Here is a 19,077-nt window from a genome sequence, read left to right as displayed (position 1 = left end):
AATATCACAGAAGTTCTTTGGTGCATTTCTCTCTACGGTGTAATGACAAGCAAAGATGAGCAAAGAGAGCAAGACAAACCAATAGAAGAGCCCAGTCCACTGTTTTTTTGTGTATACTTACGTGCTTTTCAAACATCCCATGTCCTCTTAAGTGTCTACTTCAGCAAAACTGCGCATGCCCTTTCACCAAGCAACTTCCAGGAAAACACCATGTGCCTGTTCTCAACAAAACATCCTCTCATGTGTCTGCTTCACCGAAGCATCCTCTCATAAGACAGTTTCCAGAAAAATTACATGACATAAACTAGAAATTCCCACTTCATGGATCTTGCTTTAACTTCACCTCTATCAACTGAAAGGATGAGTCCAGATTTCATGAAGAAATGAAGGTTTTCTTTACTTTTAAGGGGTTGTGAAGAATGTGGCTGTTATAAAGCCCCAGGCCACACAGTAACCTACTTCAGTAGAGGATTCTCTGCTTAGGAAGTCTTCTATATGTGCCTCTCTACACAGCAACTTTTTATTTGCTTAGGAAACATTTAGCATCTCAGCAGTCCTCACTCAGTCCTAACCTTCATTCAATCTGAAGTGGAATCCTTCTTTGTGTGGCCATAGCCGTGTTGGAAGCCTGTATTCTTTAGGACATAGTCAAGCTGTGTGTGTATGGCTCTACCACAGAACTCTCACTTGTTTTCACCCCTTGAATATGGCAATTGTGTTGATTTTTTATATCTTCAGCTCTTTAAATGTGGTACTGCTCAGTAAGAGTCTATGTGACAGTGGTCATTCTCTTAGCAAGATAAACAGGTTTGCAACTAGTATTGTGAGCTTTTTTGGTTTCTACAATAATTTATTTAGGCACTTTACAGCCTGATAGCAGCTCGATCTGTCCTCTTCTCTAAGTCTCACCCTTACAACCCTTCCTCCATTCTCATCCCCTCATCTCCTCAGAAGAGAGGAGGCACCCATGGGTACCTACTCACTCTAGTATATCAAGTCACAGCAGGATTAAGAGCATCCTCTCCCACTGAGGCCAAACAAGTCAGCCTAGCTATGGGAAAGGGCTCCAAAGGCCCAGAACAGAGTCAGAGATAGGCCCTAATACAATTGTTAGGAAACTCACAGGAAAAAAAGTTGCACATCTGCTACATATGTATAAGGGGTCTATGTATGTGCCATGTTTGATCTTTCCTTTCTGGTTCAGTTTTTTGAGTCACCATGGGCATAGCTTATGACATAATAGGGAGAAACTGGAAACATCCTACAGGTCCTTCAATAGAAGAATGGGTAAAGAAAACTTGGTACATTTACATTTACACAGTGGAATACTACTCAATTATTAAAAAGAAAGACATCTTTTTTTAATTTTTTTTATTCGATATACTTTATTTACATTTCAAATGATTTCCCCTTTTCTAGTCCCCCACTCCCCGAAAGTCCCGTAAGCCCCCTTCTCTTCCCCTGTCCTCCCACCCACCCCTTCCCACTTCCCCATTCTGGTTTTGCCGAATACTGCTTCACTGAGTCTTTCCAGAACAAGGGGCCACTCCTCCTTTCTTCTTGTACCTCATTTGATGTGTGGATTATGTTTTGGGTATTCCAGTTTTCTCGGTTAATATCCACTTATTAGTGAGTGCATACCATGATTCACCTTTTGAGTATGGGTTACCTCACTTAGTATGATGTTCTCTAGCTCCATCCATTTGCCTAAGAATTTCATGAATTCATTGTTTCTAATGACTGAATAGTACTCCATTGTGTAGATATACCACATTTTTTGCATCCACTCTTCTGTTGAGGGATACCTGGGTTCTTTCCAGCATCTGGCAATTATAAATAGGGCTGCTATGAACATAGTAGAGCATGTATCCTTATTACATGGTGGGGAATCCTCTGGGTATATGCCCAGGAGTGGTGTAGCAGGATCTTCTGGAAGTGAGGTGCCCAGTTTTCGGAGGAACCGCCAGACTGATTTCCAGAGTGGTTGTACCAATTTGCAACCCCACCAGCAAAAAAAAAAAAAAAAAAAAAAAAAAAAAAAAAAAAAAAAAAAAAAAGACATCATAAAATTTGCAAGCAAATGGATGGAAGTAGAAAATATCAACCACAGTGAGGTAATCCAGACGCAGGAAGACACACATGGTATGTACTCACTTATAAGTGGATAATAGCAATCAAGTTCAGGATTTCCATGCTACTATCCACAGACCCAAAGAAGCTAAGTGATAAGGGGGGCCCAAAAGAGGATGCTTGAATCTCATTCAGCAGGGAAATAATGTATGTATCTGGTGTAAACAGAGGGAACCAAATTCATGGAAGAAGGGACCACGGTAGAGATAAGATGTTGGGAGAGAAAGGGTTGGCAGGGAGAACAGAAATCTTTGGAGTCATCACTGGCATAGGAAGATATCCAGGTGTCTTTTTAGGTGACCCTAGGTGAGACACTTAGCATCAAGGAATCTGGAGCCTGAAGAGTCTACCTCCTAGAGTCAGGCAGGACTTACACTGGAGGGAGGAAGAGACCAATTTAGCCACAAAATCTTCTACCCAAAATTTGTCCTCCCTACAAGAAGTACAAGGATAAAGATGGAGCAGAGATTGAGAGAATGGCAACCAATGACTGACCAAACCTGGGACTCATCCCATGGGCCACAGCCATCAATGACACTATAAAGGATACTCTGCTATGCTGTCAGACAGGGGCATTGATTAATGGTCTTCTGAGATGTTTCATCTAGCAGCTGATGGAAACAGATGCAGAGACCCACAGACAAACAATTGGCAAAGCTCAGGGATTCTTGTGGCAGAATAGGGGGTGGAGAATAAGGAGACTGCAGTGGTCAAGAACACCACAAGAAGACCTACAGAGGGCACTGTGAATTTAATCTTAATTATGCCCTCTGGTTTGGAGGCATGGAGGCTGATTCTAATTCTTCTTTATCATAGGAGCCCCTAAAATACTGAAAGTGGCATATATGTCCTTTATGCAACATGTTTTATGTGTCAAACTTTAGAGTCTAATGGTCTCCTGTATATCTCTCAGATTTTGCATTTCTAACAGAGACACAAGTGTTGACACTGCTGGTACTCGATTATATTTGAGAAGCACATTCATAGGTTCCCTTTAGTGCTTATAACGCTCATACATATTACTGCACCCTCCTCACATATGAACATATTTTTATTCTTCACAACTGAGTAAAAGTGGATAGAAAACTAAGGATGAACCCCTTCTCCCAATCTTTATGTTATACCATGTACCTAAAATCTATAACACTAGCACTTGGGAGGGTAACCAGCATGATCTATCTAAAAAGACCCTGTCTCAAATCAAACAAACACAAATAGAATCTCCCTATGTTAGAGTCTCTCCCCGTTCTCTCTCTCTCTCTCTCTCTCTCTCTCTCTCTCTCTCTCTCTCTCTCTCTCTCTCTCTGCCCCTCCTTCCCTCCTTCCCTCCTTCCCTCCTTCCCTCCTTCCCTCCTTCCCTCCCTCCTCCCCCTCTCCCCTCTCTCTTCTTTCTCATAAACCTAAGTTCGATTTTTGTTTACCATACACTACTTAATTAACCAAGAAAACATGAATGGATACTATCAACTAAAATGGTTTATCTATTTCCTTGGAGTTCCAAAGCTAACAATCATGACTTGATTAAAGTAAACACAACAGAAACCTTTTTGTTATAGTTTCCTTTACATCTACTAAAAAGCCAGGTCCCAAACATGCTGTCGAGACCTGCTTTGTATGGCAATGTGTAGGGCCCTGGGTAGCAATTCATAAGAGTATGATTTGAGTGGCATTTTAAACTATTTTCCAGCTACAGTTTGAGTCATTTTTCACTTCAGGCTGACAAGCAAAGCTCTAACGTAATACACATGCCAACAAGCACACAGAAGAATGTCACTGTGAATCCAAATCCAACCAGTTTATTTTCAAAGTTCAAGGTCATATCTAAGGTCATATAGTAGATTAACAAATTTGAAGATATCAAAGGTATAAAATTCAGCAACTGCACAGCCAATATGTGTTACTTTGTTTGAAGATCTTTACACAGATAATTAATCTAAAAACCATTAGATATTAACTTTATTTACATAAATAATCCGTGGGTAAACAAGTTAAATACTACAATTAGTCCTATTTTTACAAATAAAAACATCATGCAGAGACTGAAAACTTTACCCAATTTGTGAACCTATGTAACTGACAGTACTTGGTTAGTCAGGGTAGTCTGAGTGAACCAAGCACTTGCCCGGGGCCTGCTTCTTCTGAGTCTTCTGTCCACAGAAACAAGGCCTACTGTGTTCTATATTGTTTCATTTAGGTATAGTTACAATATTCCTCTAACTTCCACAAAGTTGCCACTTAAGTATCTCAAGTTAAGAAATTGTTATTTTATTAAAAATCTTTGTAGATATTCATCAATATTATAAACATTTATATTTATTTGAATCTCAAATCTAATCTTAATCTAATAATAAGAAAAACTTGAATCCATATTGTATGGTTCCAATATAAAACTATTTAAGAATGTACATATTCTTAATAAGAATCATTTAAAATATTTATTTTCATTTTTCTTAGTTATGTGTATGTGAAGGAAAGTATATATATGAGTCCAGGTTCTTATAGAAATCAAACTATCAGGAACACTCTCCCCCACCCCAGATATGGAATTGAAGGCGATTATGAGGTTTCTAATAGGTCTTTGAAAACTAAATTAGGTACTCTGGAAGATCAAAATACATTCTTACCTCTGAGCTACCTCTCCAGTCCTGGGCATCTATACTTTAGAACACCTCAAGTAGTTAAGTGCACTTAAAAGATTATGATGATAATTCCATATATAATACTTACCCTATAGATGAAAATTTCACTGGCTTATAAAGAATAATCCATTATTTATTCAACTGTCAATGAGAAACAGCTTACAATTATGTCACCTTTCTTTGTTGAACAATGTATGCCAAAACATATTCAAATTTAAAATAACATTACTTCTATGTTCTAAAATTTTGGAAAAAATTATATGTAGCCAAATTTGTTAGAAAGGTGCTAAACTGAGGAAATATTGGGCAGGTTCCATTTGAAGTAAGAAGTAACGATGACCATTTGAAAAGATGAATAATATACAAATATAATAAAAATGTGATCAAATCCAGTCTAGAAACATGACAGTGTGTATCAAAGGATCTTAATATACACTAGGCTTATTAAAATTTATGAAATTGAAAAGTAACAGCCAGTCAAAAAGAGGAGTAAATAGGAAAATTTATTTCACAAAACTGAGGAAATGGTTTTGAATTAATCTTTGAGTCCATTTTATGCTATGTAATTACTTAAGATTTTTACTTACTTATGTCAAAGATGATTTAAAAAATATATTTAATGAGATAGTTTTTATTTATTTTATTTCTCGATTAATGATATAATTATTTCAAATATGTCTTTCCCCCAAGTACCTGAGAGTAACAACATATTTGTATGTATAAATCAGCAGGTGAATCATTAGGTACACATGAAGAAAAGTGCATTATCAAACTATGTTTGGTGAGAACACAAGGTCTACTCAAGAGGTTTTTCATCCTTAGTGTTATAGGAAGAAAAACTATTCTAAGCACACTATTGCAGTGTGGAAACGAGGCATGCATGTGGTGCACTTCTAATAAGAACAGATTTTTAAATGATTTGGAAAATTAGTGCAACTGCTATGACAAATGGTTGAAAAGATAGGACAGAATCACCCACTCATTTTTAAATGTTGTCCCCTTACATGGCTCATTGCACGCAAAGCCATCATTATGATAACAAACAATCTGGTACAAGCACTACATTGGCTTTTGGCTCAGAGTAAGGGCTCTGATCCCTATGTCCCCAGCCAGGCCTACAGTGTGGCAGCCACTGATATATTGGGGCACTCTCTTCCTAGTGTTTATTTGGAAACCATATCAGAAAATGACTTATAGTCTACCTTCTGTGTTAAGTCATGTTTACATTATTGGCAATATTGTTGGGTATTTTATGTCATGAATGAAAATAAAGCAAGGTAAATTGAATGTGCAGAGGACAGAGGGAACAGAAACATATGAGGTGACCATCACTGCAGACATGATGTGTAAATTCTAGGCTGGGTAAACTGTATTTCTAAACTATGATAGCTTGCTGAATTTTCTCACTTATATAATTGCAACTTAACATTCTGGTTGTTTCTCTTATTTCTAAATGAGGGATTTCAGTCCCAGAGGAGTGTTGAATTTTTCAGAATATGAAAGAAATGAATGACTCAAGATGCTTCCTGCAGACATTTGACACCACAGATCAAGTATCCATTACTAATCAAAATGTTACATCCTCATCAAAGAAAGCAGTTTAGATAATCTCATTATCTAAGTGTTAGAATAAATTAGAGAATACAGTTATTGATTTGATATTCCACAAATCAAAAATTTTGATTTGACATACACAAAAGCAAAATTTCCGACACATATCTGTTTGTGTTCCAGATGTTTACTATGCTTCTAATTTTTGTTGAAACAATGAAACTTTATGAGTACAGGTGTGGCTTTTTGTGCTGAAATTATGTAAATAAGTGACACAGTTTCAAATTTTAAGTATCTAATTAATATTCAAGTTGTTACGTTAGATAATGACAGCATATATATTCACATATTCTTCTTGAGAATCTTTATAATTTAAATTTGATAATATATTTCTCCACAGTAGGAATCCCCAAGTACATACAGTGTTAATTAATTTCATCTGACACCTGCTGACTATTACCAAAAGAGGTCAAAACTCAAAAATAATTAGGAGTGTATAAACATTTTCTTGGGCTTAACAAAAAAAAAAAACCTACAGAGGAAAAATACTGTGTCCACATTACACCACTAAATTTAGAGCATAAATCTTATATAAAATTTAGACTGGTGGAATTCTTATTTCATGCAATATTGAATGGACTTTTGGTAAGAAATCATTACATACAGTATTTCTTTTTTTTTCCCTCAAAATATAGGACACCTTGAAAAAAACTGCTGAAAATTGTTAAAATTTTAGTTGTGAAACTGTATAAACTCAATGAAGAGGATCAATGTTTACCTGTCTGAATGTTGTCATTTAGTGGAAAGAAATACTGTATAGAAGAATATGTCCTTGTCAGTCAAAACACAGGACTCTCTTTATTAATTAAATGTTAACAGAGAAGATTGGAAGATTTGGCTAGTTAGGCACATTTAGAAGCTCACATTCTTGCATATCAAATATTTGGGTAGGCCATTTTAGGAATCACTTCAAGCTCCAATTTCATCCAAATATTCTTCACCTTAAAAATGAATGAACTGCTCATATTTCCACTTTTATGATTTGTTGTTCCTTTTGTTTAATTGATAAATATTTGTCAAATGCCATTCTTTAATTTACATAGTATAAATGATTTCACACAAGATCCCTTGCCTTGTCACTCCCCCTAACTAACTACTACTCCTGCCCACCCTCTCCTCTGCAGTTAATCTGTCTCACATTGCTATCTACTATTGCTGGATCTTTTTTGGGGGGTGCACCACAATTAACCATGTCTTTCTGTGTGACAATGGGTCTATATCTTGGAGTCTGGTGGGCTCAGAACACTGATGTTGATAAGACTGGTGTTATGTGGACCCAGGAGAGGTATCTGCACTTGATTTGAGCTAATGCATACATTGTTGAGTCTAGGGAATGGTCTTTATTTATTTATTTATTTGCAGTTTTTGTACTTTCTTTTCTCATTCTTACTTACAGTACCAATGACAGTTAAATAACCCAAAATATTTACATAGTCTTCAAATATTCTCTTCATTGTTTAAGACATTTCCTTAACAATTATAGGGACAATAGCCACTTACATTTAAAACAGAATTTATACCTAGACTGCCAGTCTCCTTCAGTTGTGATCATTATAGGAAAGTATAAGAAATGTAAGTTCCAAACAATATCAACATTAAAATCTACTGAATACTTGAAAATTTCATCTTGTAAGGCTTTGTGAACCAAAAGATGGGTCAACTTTGTTTAAACTTTCTTTAAAGTCAAACATACATGATATTAAGTAGCAATAGGTTACAATAAAATCTAAAAATTAATTATTATCACTATTAAGCTTAAGCCTACAGATTTTGTTGATATTATAAGAGTTAAAATTTCATTGCTTAATATTTATTGGTGCAAAATCCTCAAGTACTGCTAGAAGGGAATGAATTTTCATTTTGCCACCACTCTTGGTATTTCTGTCATGGGTTATTAGACTCATTATGTGGAATGCTTACTAGCACTTAAACATATCTCACAATATTTATATTACACCTTACACTTGTTGGTAATTTTACAGTTTCATGATTAGCTCATACAGAATCTTCTGGAAATCATCACTTATTACTCATTCATCACTATGCTAATTTTAATGAGAAATGTGAATGGAAGGAGATAAAGCTAATAACTGAATGGCAGAAGATCATGGAAGCATGTGCCTCCTCACCATCAGCCGAGGCAGAGAACTCTGTACACATTCAGTCTTCCTTCTCCACACAGGCTGTTCTCAGAGGGTTCTGCTAGGAGTAATCATTCTTGTTATTAATATTTATCACCAGTAGAGTCCAAATTACTTTGGACAGTCTTACTCTTTAAACATATCTAGACTCAATCATGTTGTGACTATCCTTAACTGCTAACCACTATCAAAGTAAATCAAGGTCCTAATCACTGCATTTCCCTAGTCCCCTTAAATGTTGTCTTAATGCATATACGGGGACATAAGCAGAGTCTTTTATTCTCTCTATGTTTGAAAATCACCTTTCTATAACTTAGGACTGAGGCTTTGGATTATCTTCAGCAAGTAATGAAAGCTTCTTATTAAGGGGATCTTTTTCATCCAATGTGTTTCCTAGTTGTTACATATTTCAGTATATAAATATATGCATTATTGATGCATAGTAATGGCCTGAGATGAGTTATTTCTATAATTCTTCTTGGAAAGATATGTTTTTTTTTATTTGATAGGGATTGTGAGCTTATTTTCCATTATTGTTTCCATCATTGGCCACTCATGTGGAGATGATGCTTAAACCTAGAACATTCCCAACTCCAGAAAAACTTACAAGAACAATTTTGGGGACTGGACCACCAATCAAAGAGCACACATGGAGGGACCCATGGCTCTGGGCGCATCTGTGGCAGAGGATGGCCTTGTTGGACATCAGTGGGAGGAATGGCCCTTGGGCCTGAGGGTGTTACACAGTGTAAGGGAGTGCCAGGGTGGAAAGATGGGAGTGGGTAGGTGGGTGGGGGAACACCTTCATAGAGGCAGGGTGAGAGGGGATGGGATGGGGGGACTCTGCAGGGGAAACCTAGAAAGGGGAAAACATTTGAAATGTAAATAAAGACAATATGCAAACAAACAAAAAAACCAAAAAATACATATTTCTAAAAAGTGAGGTTTGGTAAAGTGAAAGTACCCAATTCGCTGGCTAATACCAACAGAATAAAAGGCTGAAATCAAATCCTATAACGTTTTCTTCTTTCTGTTTAACACTAATGATTTTAATTGAATTGTATTGTAGATTTTAAAATATATAATTAGATAAACTAAAACAGCTCATGTATAATTTAGTAGTAAATGATCTATTGAAATATGGTGAATACTTGATTGAATGTACAACTTTACAATTTTAATTGAGACGTTTTCAGCATATGCTGGTCAAATTTTATGTATTTTCACCACAGGGTAATAGAAAGTAGATCTCTAATGATGGTTAAAATACATTTGGATTTTCTTTGATCTTTCTTAATTTTGTTGGTTTAGGTGTGAATGGGATTTTGATTTTTATATAGTAACACTTGTTCCAGTAATTTAAATATTTTCTCAAGACAGAGACCCAATGAGCTAGCACTAGATGTACATTGCAACCTAAAACAATGGATCTTAATAAGCAAAAGTGAAATGATTAATGTCCTGGTTAATTAGTAGTCTAATAGTTTTCATAAATGCATGTTTGCAGCTTTGAATAGGCCATGAGAGCTCTGTGGCAGTCTCACATAGTCTCTATTCAGTTGTGCATCTTTGCATTTCACACAGTGACTCACCCAGATATTGCCATCTTGATGATAGGGTTTCCAGTTTCTCCCTGTGTCACTGTAGAGCATTCGATATTGTGTCACCCAATCAGAACTGCTGTATCTTCCTTGGGTTGCAATGGCACTGATTTGCTTCCGATTGCCAAAGTCAACCTGAAGCCATTGATAGTGGTCACTGTCTGATGGAGACCATCCCCCAGCACCTGCAGTGGGCAGAGGCAAAGGGCAAAATGGATGTTTAAAACTGAACTCTTACAATTAAAAATAGATTATTCTACATATCTTAATTGGCCTTGTCAGTGCAGTATTTCACAGATGTATTATGAAGTGTCCTTTATAGATGCCGTTGGGACTTCAACTAATATTCTTCCAGCTGGGTAACATGGATTCTTTAACCTCTTTATGGCGTAATTATGTGCTCATTTTCTCCTGAGCAAATGTCTTCATAATTCCTCAATTAGATCTTATTAGTACATGTCAAAGTCTAATTGACTGAGGGTTGATCAATTTACCATGAACTCTTCTGTTAAAACCATGAGGAAAAAAAGATTCAGTTATGCTTTTTCTTTCCCTCATATGAGGTTTTATCTTTCAGTAAATTATAAAAGAAACAAAATTCAATTATATTAAACTTTCAAATATATTTTGGTTTAAGAAGTTCAGAGATAAAGCTTGTTGATGCCCTGTTTCTAAATTGTCTATTATAGGTTTGGATTTATGAGAGATGAGTTATGTCGGAAATGAGCCACTCTAGATTTGTAAGGGATAGCATTACTTGATAACCAATGTTTATAAAAATTACTTGAAGCACTAGTCAAAATTAAATATTATTGGTAAAATAGGATACTTGACCAGAAAATACTAAGAAAAGAGAATTTTAAAAAGTCAAATAGAGATAAAAGAGATTCAAATTCTAGTCATATCTGTGACTACTTACAAGTAAGTAACAGAAGCCATGGCAAAATCCTAGGTGTTTAGAGAAACTAAAGAGAATAAATAATGGAAAATATATTTAACAAACTATCCAATACAAAACATATCAAATATGTTTATCATTTTAAAATAAAGGATTTAAAGAGTAATCAAAATTACTCTCTAAGGATGGCCAGAGATACAGTGTGACTTTAACAGTGTTTACTTGGAATATATTGCTTTAAATGATGGGAGAACAGCTTTCTTATACAACTGAAAAGAAAATAAATGATAACTGTTTTGAAGACTAGGATTCTGACCCACATAAGGGGATGAATAAGTGAGGTGAGCTATGATGGTATTTGGGCATGATTCTTCCTAGGTCATGACTTGAGAAGAAGGTTCAAAGAGAGTCGAAGAATGTCCCTTGAGCAGAGGCAGGACAGAGTTCAAAGTTACTGAGGAATCTGGAAACTGCAGAACAGAGTCTCTTAAAAGAAGTGGTTTTGTAGAAAAAGACCATTGAAAATTTGTTCTGAGCATTTATGATGTCTTGATGATAGATCAAACATATGTTTTCAGGGCAAGACTCCATAGGATTAGATAAATGAATTTATGGGATGAACACTCAGTTATTGGAAAGGAAGGATGAACTTTATTACATAACAGGTCAGACTCACAGTTCTTATAGATCTATATTAGTCATCCATAGCGATTTAAGAAAGGCTATCCATTAGAAGAAGAGATGGCATAGTTCATTTTTGATGATGATGATGATGATGATGATGATGGTGATGATGGTAATGATGCTGATGATGATAAGGGCTAGTCATTATACACAAGTTAATCTAACAGATAAACTCCTTGCTCAAATATAAATCAATTCTAGGTCAAAGAAGGCCATAACAATTCAAAAGTTTAAGAGCAATCACTTGCAAATTATCTACTATAAATTAAAAACACTAGGTTTTTGGAGTAGCAGGAAAAGAGGAGTCACTGCCAGAATAAAATCACTATGCAGAAATGGATCTCAACATAACAGATATAATGATAATTGTCAGGGTAAAGCTTTTAATTTATTTATTAAGAAATAATACTGTTGTTATAAAGAAAATACATAAATATTAAGGAAGTGAGCAGAAAAATTTAGTGGAAGAAACAACGTTGAAAGAACAAAATGGAAACTTTAGAATTTAAAATTATACTGAGATTAGAAATTATTGCTCTGTCTTAATAGAATATTTGACACACCTGCACTGTGGATTCTAAAGGTTCTCCAAAGATCCTTGTGTTTGAAGCCTATTCTCTGTCTATACACAAGTTAATCTAACAGATAAACTCAGTAGTGGTCCTGATTGATATGTTAATATGTGCTTGCTGACATGAGCCTGATTAGCTGTCTCCTGAGAGGCTCTGCCAATGCTTGGCATATACAGAACTGGATGCTCAAAGCCAACCAATGGACTGAGCACAAGGTCCCCAATGGAGGAGTTAGAGAAAGAATGCAAGATATTGAAGGGGTTTGCAGCGCCATAGGAGAAACAATATGAACCAGTAACACCAGAGTTCCCAGTGACTAAATCACCAACCAAAAAATACACATTGAGGGACCCATGGCTCCAATCACACATGTAGCAGAGGATGACCTTGTCGGACACAAATGAGAGATGAGGCCCTTGGTCCTGTGAAGGCTTGATGCCCCAGTGTAGAGGAATGCTAGGACAAGGAAGCAGGAGAGGGAGGGATGGTGAACAGGGGGAGGAGGGATATTTTGGAGGGGAAATGAGGAAAGAGGATAACATTTGAAATATTAATAAAGAAAATATCTAATAAAAATACAGAATTCTACGTAGATATTAGCATTAAGTCTACCTATTGAGTATTCTTAACTTTATTATGTTTTTTATGTAATGGTATAACCTAAAAAACTATATATTTTCAAATACTGATTTTGATTATAGCAGAGGATACTAAAATGCATTAATTTGTCTGATTAGTACTTGGAATTTAGCATACTCAAGAAGGAAAATGTATATGCATGAATATTTAATTAAAACACTCTTAAAGAGTTTGAAGTAACTGGGAGATATATTGGTCATTGGGGGTATACACTTGAGGAGGATATTAGGACAATCATCCCTTTCTCTTCTTTTTATCCCAGTTATCATACTATGAATATCTTTGTTTCCTGATAAGATCTAACCATTATGAGGCATTATAAATCTCAGATAACAAGGACAGCTAATAATGGACTGAGGTCTTAAAACTGTGATCTAATAAGGACTCCTTATAGGTTGATTGCTTCAGGCATATTTTATGATTTTCACTGACACATAAGTGAGAAAAATATCAGTGAACTAGAACATATGTTCATACCCACCTATGTAAACTGAAGCTCAGAGATTGGAGAAATGCTTAAGGGATGACAATCTAGTACCCAGTTGGGACAATGTATATGTGAAAAAATAGTTTCTGATAACTGAGTCTATTGACTCCAAGCAAAATAAACTCAAATGAAAGCTTAAAAATTCACTGTATTATCACATCTAGGAATGAATGTTAAAGATAATATCTGCAACATCCTTAGAGTATAGAAGATTTTCATCAGAAGCAATACAAGCTGAAAAGCCAAGGAACCAGGTACTGATACCTGAAAAAGAGAAAGGTCTTAATGTGATATTTCTACACTGACCAAAGACAGCCTTTAAAAAATAAAAGTAACACAATACTATTTATTTTAAAAGCTGAGAGAACTGATTATCTATCTGTTTATATTACCAGAATGATAAAATATTTAGCTTCTGGGTTATTATTTTTTCTATTACAATGTTTATGAACATGAATAAAAAGGATAGGGATGGTTTAGTGTGTCAATAGCTTTTAAATATTTATTTTATACTTTCTTTAAAAGATAAGAGTGCTTAATAGAATAACTTTGAATTACGGCATTCATAATATATGAAGAAGTAAATTATGGGTCTATAGTATTAGCAAAGATGGGAGAGCACTACCTTCTCTATTTCACACGTGGACTGATATTTGACAGTGGCTATCCCTTGGGTCAGGTACCTGTTCCATTAAAGGCTGAATACTGAATATTCTAGGCTGTGCTTGCTTGGAGATTACTCTTATAATTATTCAGTTTTATCTTAATATGACAATTTTACACATTCTAGAAAAATAATGTGAATATGTTCCCTTAAATAAGTGTTTGTAGTCAGAATTTTGACCAGTAGTGGGTCTCCTTAGTGCTATCAATCTGCTACAGAATAAAGCAGTTTAGAAGAGAGCTGAAAGCTGCACTTACGTAGTGAGCAAAAGAATTTATAAGACAGTTAGAGACTGTACATCGCTTTAGAAAAATGGCTGATATGGCATCTAACCCCTAGCTGGCAGCTCTAAACTTGCATATGTAAAAGCAACACTAAATCTCTAGGGAGTCTCTTCTCATCTTCTACCTTCACACAGCATTTTACCAGAGTGATCTTTCTTTTTTTTTTTATTCAATATATTTTCTACTTACATTTCAAATTATTTCCCCTTTTCAGGCCCCCCAAGTCCCCGAAAGTCACATAAGCCCCCTTCACTCCCCCTGTTCTCCCATCCACCCCTTCCCACTTCCCTGTTCTGGTTTTGCCCTATACTGAGTCTTTCCAGAACCAGGGGCCACTCCTTCATTCTTCTTGTACCTCAATTGATGTGTGGATTATGTTTTGGATATGCCAATTTTCTAGGCTAATATCCACTTATTAGTGAGTGCATACCATGATTAATCTTTTGAGACTGGGTTAACTCACTTAGTATGATGTTCTCCAACTCTATCCATTTGTCTAAGAATTTCATGAATTCGTTGTTTCTAATGGCTGAATAGCACTCCATTGTGTATATATACCACATTTTTGCATCCATTCTTCTGTTGAGGGATACCTGGGTTATTTCCATCTTCTGGCTATTATAAATAGGGCTGCTATGAACATAGTGGAGCACGTGTCCTTATTACCTGCTGGGGAATCCTCTAGGTATATGCCCAGAAGTGGTATAGCAAGAACTCTGGAAGTGAGGTGCCCAGTTTTCTGAGAAACCACCAGACTGATTTCCTGAGTGGTTGTACCAGTTTGCAGCCACACCAGCAGTGGAGGAGTGTTCCTCTTTCTCCACATCCTCGCCAACACCTGCTGTCTCCTGAGTTTTTAATCTTAGCCATTCTGACTGGTGTAAAGTGAAATCTCAGGGTTGTTTTGATTTGCTTTTCCCTAATGACTAATGAAGTTGAGCATTTTTTTTCTCATTTCTTTTTCTTTTACTTCTAAGCTGCTGTCATTCATATTTTAAGTTTTTCAAATATCATATTTATAATTTTTTTCTTTTTTTATATATAGCATACATTTTATTTTCTATATTCTTTGTTTACATTCCATATGATTTTCCCTTTCCTGGTTCCACACTCCCCATAAGTATCTTCCCCTCGCCCGTTCCTTAATCAACCTCCTTCCACTTCTATGTCCTGGCAATCCCATATGATGCTGCATCAAGCCTTTCCAGGTCCAGGGCCGTCTCCTCCCTTCTTCCTGGGAATGATTTGATATGTGAGTTGTGTCTTGGAGATTCAGAGCTGCTGGGCTAATATCCACTTATCAGTTACTGCATTCCATGTGAGTTCTTTTGTGAATGAGTTACCTCACTTAGGATGATATTTTCCAGTTTCAAACATTTGCCTAAGAATTTCATGAATTTATTGCTTTTCATTGCTGAGTAGTATTTCATTGTGTAAATATACCACATTTTCTGTATCTATTCATCCACTGAGAGACATCTGGGTTCATCCAGCTTCTGGCTATTATAAATAAGGCTGCTATGAACATAGTGGGGCATATGTCCTTATTGCATGCCAGGGAATCCTCTGGGTATGTGCCCAGGAGTGGTATAGAAGGGCCCTCCAGAAGTGTCATGCCCAGTTTTCTGAGGAACTGCCAGACTGATTTCCAAAGTGGTTGCACCATCTTACAATCCCACCAGCAGTGGAGGAGTGTTCCTCTTTCTCCACATCCTCGCCAACACGTGCTGTCTCCTGAGTTTTTAATCTTAGCCATTCTGACTGGTGTGAGGTGAAATCTCAGGGTTGTTTTGCTTTGCATTTCCCTAATGACTAATGATGTTGAACATTTCTTAAGGTGCTTCTCAGCCATTCGAAGTTCTTTAGATGAAAATTTTTTGTTTGGCTCTGTACCCCATTTTTAATAGGGTTATTTCGTTCTCTGGAGTCTAACTTCTTGAGTTCTTTGTATATATTAAATATTAGCCCTCTGTCAGACGTAGGGTTGCTGAAAATCTAGTCCCAATGTGTTGGTTGCCATTTTGTCCATTTGACAGTATCCTTTGCCTTACAGAAACTTTGCAATTTTATGAGGTCCCATTTGTCAATTCTTGATCTTAGAGCATAAGCTATTGGTGTTCTGTTCAGGAACTTTTCCCCTGTGCCCATGTCCTCAAGGGTCTTCCCCAGTTTCTTTTCTAATAATGTGTCTGGTTTTATGTGGAGGTCCTTGATCCACTTGGAGTTGAGCTTAGTACGGGGAAATAAGAATTTTGCATGCTGACCTCCAATTGAACCAGCACCATTTGTTGAAAAGTCTATCTTTTTTCCCACTGGATGGTTTCAGCTCCTTTGTCAAAGAACAAGTGACCATAGCTGGGTGGGTTCAATTCTGGGTCTTCAATCCTATTCCATTAATCTACCTGCCTGTCAGTGTACCAATACCCTGCAGTTTTTAACACTATTGCTCTGTAGTACTGCTTGAGGTCAGAATACTGATTCCCCCAGAAGTTCTTTTACTGTTGAGAATAGTTTTAGCTATCCTGCATTTTTTTGTTATTCCAGATGAGTTTGAGAATTGCTCTTTCTAACTCTGTGAAGAACTGAGTTGGGATTTTGAAAGGGATTGCATTGAATCTGAATATTTCTCTTTTTTTTTTTAGGTTTTTTTTTTTTTTTAAATTTCATTCGATATATTTTTTCTTTACATTTCAAATGATTTCCCCTTTTCTGGTCCCCCACTCCCCGAAAGTCACATAAGCCCCCTTCCCTCCCCCTATTCTCCCACCCACCCCTTCCCACTTCCCTGTTCTGGTTTTGCCTTATACTGCTACACTGAGTCTTTCCAGAACCAGGGGACACTCCTCCATTCTTCTTGTACCTCATTTGATGTGTGGATTGTATTTTGGGTATTCCAGTTTTCCAGGCTAATATCCACTTATTAGTGAGTGCATACCTTGATTGATCTTTTGAGACTGGGTTACCTCAATTAGTATGATGTTCTCCAGCTCCATCCATTTGCCTAAGAATCTCATGAATTCATTGTTTCTAATGGCATCCATTCTTCTGTTGAGGGATACCTGGGTTCTTTCCAGCTTCTGGCTATTATAAATAGGGCTGCTATGAACATAGTGGGACATAGATCCTTATGCTGGGGGATCCTCTGGGTATATGCCCAGGAGTGGTATAGCAGGATTTTTCATAAGTGAGGTGCCCAGTTTTCTGAGGAACCGCCAGACTGATTTCCAGAGTCATTGTAACAATTTGCAACCCCACCAGCAGTGGAGGAGTGTTCCTCTTTCTCCACATCCTTGCCAACACCTGCTGTCTCCTGAGTTTTTAATCTTAGCCATTCTGACTGGTGTAAGGTGAAATCTCAGGGTTGTTTTGATTTGCTTTTCCCTGATGACTAAGGAAGTTGAACATTTTTTAAAGATGTTTCTCCACCATTCAAAGTTCTTCAGGTGAGAATTCTTTGTTTAACTCTGTACCCCATTTTTAATGGGGTTATTTGGTTTTCTCTGGTCTAACTTCTTGAGATCTTTGTATATATTGGGTATTAGCCCTCTATCTGATGTACGGTTGGTGAAGATCTTTACCCAATTTGTTTGTTGCCAATTTGTCCTTTTGATGGTCTCCTTTGCTTTACAGAAACTTTGTAATTTTATGAGGTCCCATTTGTCAATTCTTGATTTTAGATCATAAGCTATTGGTGTTCTGTTCAGGAACTTTCCCCTGTACTGATGTCCTCAAGGGTCTTCCCCAGTTTCTTTTCTATTAGCTTCAGAGTGTCTGGCTTTATGTGGAGGTCCTTGATCCATTTGGAGTTGAGCTTAGTGCAAGGAGATAAGGATGGATCAATTCTCATTCTTCTGCATGCTGACCTCCAGTTGAACCAGCACCATTTGTTGAAAAGGCTACCTTTTTTTCCATTGGATGTTTTCAGCCCCTTTGTCAAGGATCAAGGGGCCATAGGTGTATGGGTTCATTTCGAGATCTTCAATCCTATTCCATTAATCTGCCTGCCTGTCGCTGTACCAATACCATGCAGTTTTTAACACTATTGCTCTGTAGTATTGCTTGAGGTCTGCGATACTGATTCCCCCAGAAGTTCTTTTGTTGTTGAGAATTGTTTTAGCTATCCTGGGTTTTTTGTTATTCCAGATGAATTTGAGAATTGCTCTTTCTAACTCTATGAAGAACTGAGTTGGCATTTTGATGGGTATTGGGATGAATCTGTATATTAATTTTGGCAAGATAGCCATTTTAACTATATTAATCCTGCCGATCCATGAGCATGGGAGATTTTTCTATTTTTTTGAGGTCTTCTTCCATTTCCTTCTTCAGAGTATTGAAGTTCTTGTCATACAGATCTTTCACATATTTGGTAAGAGTCACCCCAATGTACCATATACTGTTTGTGGCTATTGTGAAGGGTGTCATTTCCCTAATTTCTTTCTCAGTCTGCTTATCCTTTGAGTATAGGAAGGCTACTGATTTTCTTGAGATGATTTTATAACCTGCCACTTTTCTGAAACTGTTTATCAGCTGTAGGAGTTCTCTAGTGGAGTTTTGTGGGTCACTTAGGTAGACTATCATATCATTTGCAAATAATGATAGATTGACTTCAATCAAGTGAAACAAAGAGAACCATACAACGAATCAATGAATTCAGGAGCTAGTTCTTTGAGAAAATCAACAAGATAGATAAACCCTTAGCCAGAGTGACCAAAGGGCACAGAGAAAGT

General features: G+C 36.6%; 1 protein-coding gene across 1 annotated transcript in view; it reads right to left on the bottom strand.

Moving 5' to 3' along the window:
* Positions 1-19,077, bottom strand: part of Cntnap2 (contactin associated protein 2) — a 1,662,736-nt gene that overhangs the window by 1,580,726 nt on the left and 62,933 nt on the right. The window contains exon 3 of the mRNA XM_052172851.1: positions 10,114-10,307. Coding sequence (XP_052028811.1) covers positions 10,114-10,307 — 194 coding nt within the window. The remainder of the gene's footprint in view (positions 1-10,113; positions 10,308-19,077) is intronic.

The sequence above is a fragment of the Apodemus sylvaticus genome, chromosome 2 (genome assembly GCF_947179515.1).
Source record: "Apodemus sylvaticus chromosome 2, mApoSyl1.1, whole genome shotgun sequence".
Lineage (NCBI taxonomy): Eukaryota > Metazoa > Chordata > Mammalia > Rodentia > Muridae > Apodemus > Apodemus sylvaticus.
This window is presented reverse-complemented; position numbering and strand designations above follow the sequence as displayed.